The sequence below is a fragment of the Petaurus breviceps genome, unplaced genomic scaffold, assembly GCF_028583685.1.
Source record: "Petaurus breviceps papuanus isolate PSGF00001 unplaced genomic scaffold, PetGlider_PUasm1.0 91041, whole genome shotgun sequence".
Classification (NCBI taxonomy): domain Eukaryota; kingdom Metazoa; phylum Chordata; class Mammalia; order Diprotodontia; family Petauridae; genus Petaurus; species Petaurus breviceps.
The window spans coordinates 34,679,494-34,690,923 of record NW_027187400.1 but is presented as its reverse complement, the minus strand read 5'-3'; the positions used below and the strand labels follow the sequence as shown (position 1 = coordinate 34,690,923).

General features: G+C 40.1%; 1 protein-coding gene across 1 annotated transcript in view; it reads left to right on the top strand.

Moving 5' to 3' along the window:
- The window catches only part of PRDM16 (PR/SET domain 16), a 657,978-nt gene that overhangs the window by 333,921 nt on the left and 312,627 nt on the right, over window positions 1-11,430 (top strand). The window contains exon 3 of the mRNA XM_069078277.1: window positions 4,635-4,685. Coding sequence (XP_068934378.1) covers window positions 4,635-4,685 — 51 coding nt within the window. The remainder of the gene's footprint in view (window positions 1-4,634; window positions 4,686-11,430) is intronic.

Genomic DNA, 11,430 nt, shown 5'->3' with positions numbered 1-11,430 from the left:
ATGGATGGATGGATGGATGGATGGATGGATGGATGGATGGATGGATGAATAGGCAAATAAGATAGATTAGATAGATAATTGATGATAGATGGATGACTGAATAGATAGAGAGCTTAGAGAGATAGAGCAAAAGATATAGATGTATAAACATACTAGCAATGATTATTGTTTAAACCTAACAAGCTCTTCGATTTTTTCCCTCCCTCCCCCCAATCCCCATGATAGTTTATCTGGGCTCATGCAATAAATGGGTAACATTACTATTTATGTAAGCTCTTTGTGATCTGCCTGAGTAATGTAATCAGTTTGGGGTTAGCTACAGCTGGGGCATGCCAGCTTGTAAACTGTGTCTCAAAAAGATTCACATGGTGTCCCTTGAAATGTTTAATATATTGTCATTTGAGGCTTTGCAAAGATTTTTATTCATTCCCATGCCCTGGCCCAATTGAGATTCTCTGGCCACTTTTTGGGAGTGTGACTTTGGGGGGGGATGTGGTTTTTTTTGGAGGGGGTCCAGAAAACAAGACTCAATTGAGTTCCTACATAATTGGAGATTGCTGATCTCCAACCAGCTCTTTGAAACCCTTAGGGTCTCTCTTTCTAAGCTTGCTAATGGAGTGATTCCTTGCTTTTTATTGAAATGTGTCAGGTTAAAAAAAAACTATATCTATGGTACAAAATCAGATGATGCCTGAAAGTATCTGCAGCAGTAGCAGGGCTGTGGGATGAGATGTTCAGCCCTGCATTCCATTCTTCCATGGCATTGCAAAGGGCATGGGGCATGGCCCAAGTGAGAGTCCTGGAACAAGAGAATTCTTTCTAATGAATGCTCTCCCTTTGTATCTCTGTTTAGTTTCCTGAGAGGCTTCAGAATGCTGCATTGCAGCCCCTTTGGGGATTTCCAGCAACCACTTGTTTCTGTGACTAAAGCTGTTCATGGGGTCCAGGGAAGATATTTAGAAATCATGGGTCTTCCTATCTTTTCTTAAGCCAGATAAAATAAATGGGTTTTTGTGGTACCAGCTCCCATCACTGCCAGTTATTATTAATTTGCCTTTTAAAATAAATTTTATTAATATCTTCTGCTTTTATATTAATTTCTAGATAAAGTCCACACATGCCTGCCATTAGTCCCAGCATTAAATTCTCCCCTTGTGACAAAAGAAAACAATTAAGCAAAGTCAAAGACCAAGTCTGACAGCATGTACAGTATTCTTCATACTTAGTTCCCTATCTCTCTGTTAAAAGGAGGGAAGTGTGTCTCATTTTTATTCTCAGGGTTCAAATAGTTCATTGTAGTTTGGCCCAATTATAATGATCTTTTAATGTATATGATTGTAGTCACTGTGGAACTTGGAGAAACGGAAGACATTAGATCAGATGGTCATTGAAATCCCCTTCAGTCTAAAATCTATGGTCCAATGAGTCTTAGTTCTGTTTACATCCTTCTGTATCAGTTCAAACAAATCTCTTCTTGCTTCTCTGAATTTCTCTAAGACTCTGCTCCCAATTCCATGATGATGATGATGATTAACAAATACTCATAATCTCCCAATTATGTGGAATATGAATTTTTTGAGTCATTTTAAAGGTCATGTCCAACTCTTGTTGATCGCATTTGGGATTTTCTTGGCAAAGATAATGAAGTAGTTTGCCATATCCTCCAGCTCATTTCACAGATGAGGAAACTGAGGCAAATAGGACTAAGTGACTTGCCCAGTCACACAACTAGTAAGTGTCTGAGACCACATTTAAATGCAGGAAAGTGTATCTTCTTAACTCCAGGCTGGCACTCTATCCATTGTGCCACCTAGCTGCCCATTGGAATAGATGACCCCCCCTCCCCAAACACACACACATATACTTTTTGACATTTTTTTAAACATATATGACCATGAGTGAGATTTCTGAGTCAAAGTATACATTTGGTCACTTTGCTCACATAATTCCATTCCCCCCCCATAATTGGATCAATTCACAATTCCATCAACATTGTAGTAGTGTGCCAGCTTCCCCATAGTCCCTACCAACATTATCTGTTCCAGTTTTTGCCCTCACCATTTAATATAAATGGAAAACTTACTTCTGCATGACTCCATTCTAGGTACCATGCCTTAGGGTATTAGATTAAAAGCTTTAGTATGAAAGTTTTCACCTTGGCTTCATGCCTATTGGGTCTTCACAAAAGCAGCCATTTCTCTGGCCCTTGATGGAGTGGTATCTGGGTTCCAGGATTAAATGCAAAGGACGGAGTTCTCTGAGAGGCCAGGTGGCCAGGCTCATTCTCCTTTCAGAAGCCCAGGAATTTACCAAGCATTCAGCCAGGACTCTCTGGCTTTTTATTTAAAAAATGAGAAGTGAGATAGTTTGCTCAAGTGAAGTGATCTGGGTAGGGGCCAGGGGACTGGTTTGGGGAGTAGTAGCTAGCAGGATTAAGGGTCATTGGAGTTGTTGCCTCTGGTTTTGTCTCTAAAGCCTCAGCACCCCCACCACCCACCTCCACCAAGGCTGACCAATAAAAATTGCATGCAATAGTTTATTATGAACTACTTAACCTCCTTCATCTCTTGCTGTTTTCCCTGCAGAAAATGTTCCTGTTTCACTACTCTGGGTGTTCACCTTTCCCTCTCTGTTTGCTTTCAGAGACTTTCCAAACCGCAATTTCGGGATCTATTAAAAGAAACATAAAATACCAAATTGGTTAGAATTCTTAACATTTAAAATATGACTTATTGTTATTACAGCTGAGCTAAGACCAATTAGACGACATTTTGGAATTTGGTCTTTGGGACCATTTCACCTGGCCTCTGTGGGTATTGGCCGCCTCTTTTAAAAGTGTGGTTTTCAGGGGAGGGGAAAAAAAAGAGGGACCCTTGAATTTGCCAGGAGTCTCTCATGTTGTTTTCTTAATCTTAGTTTCAAGTCCTGGTTTTTATTCTTACAGTAACAACTTGACAATTTATGCGTATGTGTGTATACATAGCACCTTTAATCCAAATGGGCCTGAAAGTGCTTTATAAGCTAAGCAAACTGACAAATTAACTGTATAAATTGGATTTGCCCATCACAGAAATGCACCAATCTACCTTTAGAGTGGATTGGTAGTGGTTGGCTGCACAGGCAGTGTGGGATGGAGGATAGAGCACTGGACTTAGATGCCAGGTCAATCTGGGTTCAAATCCTGCTTCTGGCACTTGTTAGAAGTATCACACACACACACACACACACACACACACACACACATACACACACCCAAGCAAATTACTTAATCTCTCTAAGCCTAGGTTTCCTCATCTGTAAAATGGGCATAATAATGTTCATATTGCCTCTCTCCCAAAAGTATTGTGAAATTCAAATGAGATTGAATATGAAAGGTTTTTCTGACTTTAAAGTGCTATGTAAATGTTAGTTATCATTATTAACTATAATCATCAACATTCAAATATTTTTGTTATTGTAAATTACAAGCACCACTAGCTACACGATGCCCCATTTTAGCTGAAGAATGAAACCTGAAATGTCAATTTCTAAATAGAATAAGAAATGAGATGGTAGGAATGAAAGAGTCAACTAGAGCTCTTATTAATTACTTTGAATGAATGCTCACATGGAAGTACTGGTCTACCCTAAAAGACACATTTAATGTAATATAGTTTAACTCCATTATTTTACAGATGAGTAAACTGAGACACAGAGAGTTGAAATCAGTCAATCAACACACATTTATTAGGGACCTATTATGTGCCGTGCACTGGGGATACAGAAAAATAAAACAAATTTGCCCCTTCCCTCAAGGAGCTTACCCTCTTTTAAAAGCTCTTAATCTGGAGTTTACAGACCCCCAAACAGTATGAGAATGGGTTTTAGGTGGTCTGTGAAGTTGAATGAGAAAAACAAAAGCTTACATCTTGATTTTTGTTAGCCTCTAAATATAATTTAGCATTTGTTTCATTCATAAAAAAGCATGATTCTGAGAAATGCTCTCTGGTTTTCTTTTTATTTCTTTTTTGGAGGGGGAAGGAAATGTAATTGAGGTTAAGTGACTTCCCCAAGATCACACAGCCAGTAAGTGTTAAATATTTGAGGTCAAATTTGAACTCGGGTCCTCCTGACTCCAGGACCAGTGTGCTACTCACTGTACCACCTAGCTGCCCCTACTGGTTTTCTTCATCCTGACAAAGGAGTCTATGACACAAGAAAGGTGAGCAATACCTATTCACATTCTATCAAGGGTGACAAAACATGCACTTAGCAGTTTATGTAAGATATATGCAAGGTAATGAATGAGGGAAAGTGACCTGTTCAAGGTCATGCAGCTAACCAGCAACAGAACCCATTTTGAATCCTGGTGATGACTCTGGCTGGCCCTTTTTCTACAGACCCACACCAAGGAGTTTAATTATCTGGGCACACAGAAAGGTTAAGTTACTTGCCTGGGGTCCCAGAGCTAGTAGGGATCAAGCCAAGTCCAGAACACAACCCACCTGGCAACACTGCCCCTTATAGCAACCCTGATGGAGGTTTGCCCTCTGGTCACAAAGCAAAAGACACTTTTCAAAGATGAAGTTTTTATGAGCTGTTAGTCATTAAATCCCCAAACTAATAAGCTTTTTTGTAATGGTTTTGTCTTGCAGCAAGTGCTGACTGATTCTGATGTGGTGTCTCCAGAAGGCTGCATCAAGAAGGTAGGCTATCTTGCTCTGATGTGGCATTGTGTGTTACAGGCTGCCCAGGCTCTTGGTGCCTCTGGGATTCTGGGAGGCCCAGGACTTTGAGCTGTATGTTAAGTGTGCATATGGATATTATTAAAATGTAGATCCCAGGCAGACGATGCAGGTGAGAGGAACCAGACTTGTCCAGGTGGGTCAACAGAACCCAAATTTGGGTGTAATTGTAGTGCTTTCGATTTAGGGAACTGAGGACACTGTGAGCAGGTAGGCGAGTTATTCCTTGGGCGACCCTGATTCCTCCAAACCAAGGAGGAGTTCTTTGGGAGTTGGCGGCCACTAGACTATTTTACAGTAATTATTGCTATGTTTATGTATAGATAATGCTCTATAGTTAAATAGATTTGTTGATGACCTATATCCATCCATCTACATAATATGCCTATATCCGTGTACCTAATTAAGCAAATATACATAGAATGAAATGTTTTAGTTTATAAACTTGTTTGCATTAGATCTGTAAGCACATTATAAGGAACATATATGTATATGTGTGTGCATATACAACATATATGAATATATACATAAAAATCCTTCAGTTTATTGATTTGTCCCTTTTAGAAATGCAAGGACATTCAAAGGAATATGTATACACACATGCATATGTGTCTATATGTGTAAACACACCTGTATAAACAAGCAAATACATGTATATACACACATGTGTGATGCATTTTTAATCAACCTCCATTAACTTTAAAAACAAATGAGTGGGCGTAGTCATCATTTATGACTGCAAATTCAACAACAGGGTTGGCTAATGAATTCTAACGTAGGAAGAAGCCATGAGTTAAATAAGCCAGCTATTAAATTCAGAAGCAAAGCGCCTCTCCAGTAATTGGCCCTGTGTTTGGTGCACTCCTAACTCCACTACCACAGATTGTCTCACAAAGACAGAGAGACACCCCTCTAATGGAAGGGGTCATGCAATAGCACCAGATGCTGGGTGGTTTTAGTAATTAAGTAGTAAGATAGACCTTTCATCCAGCTGTTATTCTATTTTGTTAAGCAGGGAAAGGAGGATTGTCTCTCATTTTGGATTTTCCCTTAAGGTAAAAATGTCAGGCTTCCTGTTGGTGTCTTTGGTTAAAAATATCCCCAGAGTAAACCATAGCAAGTTCATCCAGACAGTTCTTATCCACATCCCCACTGGGAACAGCAATATAGTCTTATTTGCATTAGTGGATTGACTTTTTGTAATCAAAGTCCCATCAAGGGCTATTTTCTCAATGTGAGAATGACTATTGGATTTCTCCTGGTCAAAATGCATGCTTGAGAAATGCTGTCACGTATTTTTGAGTTGGCAACGCCATCATATATTTTGAATTCGGGCCGAGGCCCTAATATAGAGACATGGGAGCCTCTTTACTCGCCATTTCTGAACTTTGAGAGTTAAAAGAAAACACTCATAGGGTTCTGCCAAATACGATGAAACCCTAGCCCTGTCGGGCTCTGCAGCTAGCTGGAGACACAATCTTTAGACATATCTATCTTCAGTGGAGAGAACCGATCTCCTCTTACTTGGTTGATTCCAATAGAGCTTTATTTTGGAAATCAGGTTTCCCGTTGGACTCAGCTTCTGACCATGCCGTGACCTTCTGAGGGACTGGGATGAACTTTTTACCTTCTTATCTCCATAATTCATTTGGCAGTGTCTGTGCCTCAGTGGGATCTTTTTGTCTGAGTAGACATGGGTGAGAAGGTGACCGAATAAGTTATTCTGATTCTCATAACCCACTTACCAGAATGAAGTAAATCCTCCCAGCCCAATGAGCATCAAGGCCCTTTTTAAGCCCTTGAAATTATCTTGAATTCATCATAATACAAAATGAGCCAAACCTTCTTGCTTCTCTCTCTCTCTCTCTCTCTCTTTCTCCCTCCCCCCCATTTTTTGTCTGTTTGAAATCCTATTTGTAACCATTTTCCTAAAGAATGCAAGACCAAGACAGTAGGAATTATTAAACAGATTTTTTTAATTAAAAAATACACAATATGACTTCTCTGTACTTTCTTCTGGAAGGGGACTTAATTCCACACACTTTAAAAGTATATCCACCTCTGAACCTCCAAACAAAATATTGACTTTCCCCACCCTTCAGTCTGGAACAGAGCCATTTAGTCACTTGGAACAAGGATCCACTCTGAGACATTATGTTGCTGAAGGGCATTGTCAGGGAGCAGTAGCAGAGGTTTATGAGGTGGTAAATTTATGGAGAGATGGGCAGTAGGGTTTTACAGCTAGGCTAAGAAAGGTCAGAGATGTAAGGTAAAGAGTTCAAGTCTAAATGTAATGGTTTGTGAAAGGACAGCTTTTCAACTCAAAAAAAAATTTTTTTTAGCACAGAATCAGGAAAAATTCTCTAATTCCCCCTTCACCCCTTGATTTCTATGGTAGTGGTTTATTTCTGAGAACTTCAAGTTGTGAGGTTTCATCTTCAGCTTTCCAAAAGGCAGAGCCTGACCTGAAGAAATTGTTTTCTTCTAACATCAGAAAGGTACATTTGAGAGCATATCTCAGTGTCTCCTTCCTTGTTCTTACACAGTCACAACTGCTGAGGGTACAGACAACTACTTCCAAATAGTTGTCTTGGAAGCCTGGTTGCCACTGAATTCAGGCCTAGAGAAGCTGGGTCTGAATGAAGAACTTTCTTTACTTCTGTAACACCTGGCAATCAGGGTGGTTGTTATTTTAGGGACAATAAGTCAATGGAGTAGGAGATTTCGGGGGCATGAAATATAAATAGCTGAGGACAGCCAGGTGGCACAGTAGAGAGAGCTCTTGGTTTGGAGTCAAGAAGACATGAGTTCAAATCTAGACTAATATACTTGCTAAATGTGTAAGCCTGGGTAAGTTGCTTAATGTCTTTTACTTCAGTGCTAACTAGACAGTAGTGGTGGTGGTGGTGGTAGTAGTAGTAGTAGTAGTAGTAGTAGTAGTAGTAGTAGTAATAGTAACAGCATAACTAGAAATAGAATTCAGGTCAACATATATTTTATAATTTTGAAAATGGGTTTTCTTTAAGTAAGACAAAACTATATCTGTGTCATCTGTGGAGATAAAAATGGCATGAAGTTAGCCTAATGTATGAAATTTAGGATTGAGGAAATCCAAAATCTCTCTTCGCCCTTAGTGTGACCTTAGGCAAGTCGGTCAAATTCTCTAGATTTCAGATGTCATTCTGAAAAAATGTAGGAAATGATAGCATTTCTCTATGGATTCCAGTGAATGTTTACAGGAATAATTAAGGTCCATCCAGGAACCTATTAGTTGATAAATGAAATCATGAGTAACAGAAAGTAACCATGAGTTTTTGTGAGAAAGGTCCTCTCATGAATGAGAAATATTACAACTCTTGTGTCATAGGATTGGGTGTGTGGCTAAGATTACTGATAGATGGATGGCATCCTCCAGAGGTATCTTTAAAATCTCAAGATATTTAGAGAAAGCTTCTCCACCCCACTCCACCCTCCTAGAAGCCACCAGGATATTGGGTGGAACCCTTCACTTTGTGTGAAGTCATAGACAAGAATCACACAAGATAAGAAGGTATGACTGACCTTCGATCTGCACCTCTGGAGGGATTATAGCTGTTGACATGTTCCTAGGATCTGTTGTTGTTTTTTAACTGAATCTATAAGAGAATCTCCCTTTACCAATGAGGATCAACACCTGGTCTATCACTCAGGGTTATAGAAGTGCCCGGGGCAGTTGGAGGATGTGACCTATTCACAAAGCCAATATGTCTGAGACAGGACTTGAACCTAGATCTTCATAAGTCATTGGCCAGACTTCTATCTACTATAAAACTGGAGTTACCACATAGTAACAATAGAGTTCTAGTTATAACAAAAATTGAGTAGAATTATAGCCTGGTCATTGCAAGGACGTAGAAGAATCACATGCCACAGTCATTCCTTCCACCTTGTGGTAGTTAAGGGTGCCGCACCCTCGCGATCTGGAAAATCCACCAAATTTTTTTGGCCTTCCCTTCTTACCAGAGAAGAAGTCTGAATGATTATGCTATTTAAAAAATAAAATATGTTGATATTATACAACACTATATACTTATTTTATCCATTTCTGAATTCGTAAACTTTTTCCTGTGTCCTCTGATGGCCTTTACATGTTGTCTTCAGCTTCTGCAAAACTCCCCTAAAATTCCCATTTAATTTCTTATGCCAACCTGTGATATATTGAAACCCTGCTGGAACAAGTTACAATGTGGAAGGGATAACTAATAGCAAAATAGAGTGGAAATGTAGTTATAGGGCAGGTAGGTAGAACCATAGTGGATAGAACATTGTCTCTGGAGTCAGAAGGACCCGAGATCAAATTCAACCTCACATACTTACTAGCTGTTTGACCCTGTGCAAGTCACTTCACTCTGTTTGCCTCAATTTCCTCATCTCCAAAATGAGCTGAAGAAGAAAGTGGCAAACCACTCTACTATTTTCACCAAGAAAATTGCAGATGGGGTCATGAAGAGTTGGACAGGACTAAACAATAATTACATTCTTTATTTTATTAAGGATCCCCAGTTTCATTGATGTGAGTTCACCTGCCCTTGATACCAAGAGAAATCTGTCTATGACTGAGTAGATGCAATTTGAGAATTATTATTGAAAATACAATAATAAATCCTCCGCCCCATGACCAGTGAACTAATGAGCTTCTCTGACCATCACACTTTCTTGATTTCCCTTAATGCTAGTGCCTTCTCTCTGCTGATTATGTCCATTTATCATCTCTTGTTTGTTCATCGTTGTTTACTAGTTTTCTTCCCCATTAGACTGTAAGCTCCTTGAGTGCAGAGACTGCCTTTTGCCTTTCTTTGAATGCCCAGCACTTGGCACAGTGCCCAGTATATAAGAGGTACTTGACTTGATTTAGAGAGACTTATCCTTAAAACAGATGAAATAGTCTAGCCCAGATCCCAGATTCAGAGGTTTCCCAAATTGGGTATGACCTACCAGTGTTTCTTATCTCACTGCCATAGCACCACCCATGTACAAGACATTGCAAGAAGCCATCAATAGAAGGCAAAGATATTTTCTCTCTCTAAGCCTCTGTAGATTCAGAGTCAGTCAACAAGCTGTTATTAAGCACCTACTATGTGCTGTGCTAAATTCTGGGGACAAGAAGAAAGGCAAATATGTAGTGCGTGTCCTCAGGGGGGATCATGGTCTAATTGACAGGACTGGACTAAAGAATGGCCTTTTTAGCCCCTTCTAGGTCTTCGCCCATGATCCTACAAAATACGAAGCTATTTCTATGACACGTTATTGTAATATATAATAGTACATATGTTGTGTAATTCTCTTCTGTATTACATTTTTAATATTTGGATTTTAATGTTTGGATTAGAAAAGAACTTAGCAGATAAAAAAGAAGGCTGATGCCAGGGAGGAGGGGTGAGGAGGAACACCAGACTGTTTCTGAAACCGTCTGGTGGCCTAGCCCCCTGCCTATCAATCATCACTGACTTCATTCTTCCCTTACAAGGGGCACCAGGGTTGGGGGGGCAGCCTCTGCCCCTCTGCCTCCTCCCTCCCTCCCTGCAGTTCCTGCAGCTAACTGCAAAGTAACCCAACCTCAACTGCTTTCTGATTTAGCCTTATGGGAGAGGTGAAGGATGGAAAGTCTCTGCCCCAATTGGAAATGTTCTCATTTCCCCTGCATGATGTCTTCTGTGGGATAACCCGGAGTGTCTTTAGCTTTTCCTTAAAAGTCACTTTGGATGAATGTCAGGGATTCAGGCTGGGGATGGGGGTGGGGGGGCCTTTGCAAAACCCTTCTTCAGGATGTACGAGTTTTTCTGAGTGTGGTGACAGGAGACCTCAGGGACTTCTCTCTTCAGTAGACTCTCTATTTAGTCTCTGTTTACTTAGAGGGAATAGCCTTGGGGCTACTGGAGAGAAAACATCTGTGGGAGATAATCTATAGAGTTATCTATCCATCACTCTTGTCCACTCTGTCTCCCTCGAGAGTAAGCTGAGAAACTTGTAATGAAAAGAGCTGGTGAAGAGGCTTCGGGGACAAATAAAAAAGACATGTTAAGGGCCAGCTAAAAATGGATAGACGGCATCATTAAGGCTCAATAGCCCTCTTATCAAAATCCAATAGGATAGACATTTGGCAAAAGCCTGTAAATTTATTCTTTGACTTTCTCCAGAGCTAGAATTTATCTGTTAACATGAATATCCTACACAGAGGGAGATAATATCACAGAAAGAAAGTTAGATTCAATCTCTGGGTTGATATGAAAGGGTGGAAGGGTGGAAGGAAGGAAGGGGGGGGGAGTAAAAACATCATGCCAAACAGTCTTTCTCTTTGTCCAATTTTTGTTTATTTTCTTTTTACAGCTTGAAATGTAAGGAAGTGTTAATACAGTATGACTAGGGAGAAAATGAAAACCAAAGCTGAACTTTTTCTCCTCCCCCCTCCCTCCCTCCCTTAAAAATAAATAACCATGAATTTGCTCTAGTGAACCTAAGACTGTGGGGGTGAACAAAAAGGGAAGGGACTCCACTGGGGCTTCCCAAACCTTAGGTCATATCAGAGCACTGCCCTGAGGCAGTATCAAGGCTGCTAAAATGCAATGCTGAGGTAGAGTCCCAAATAAATTAGAGCTAATAAAGTTGTATTGTATGCCTAGGAGAGAGAGAGAGAGAGAGAGAGAGAGAGAGAGAGAGAGAGAGAGAG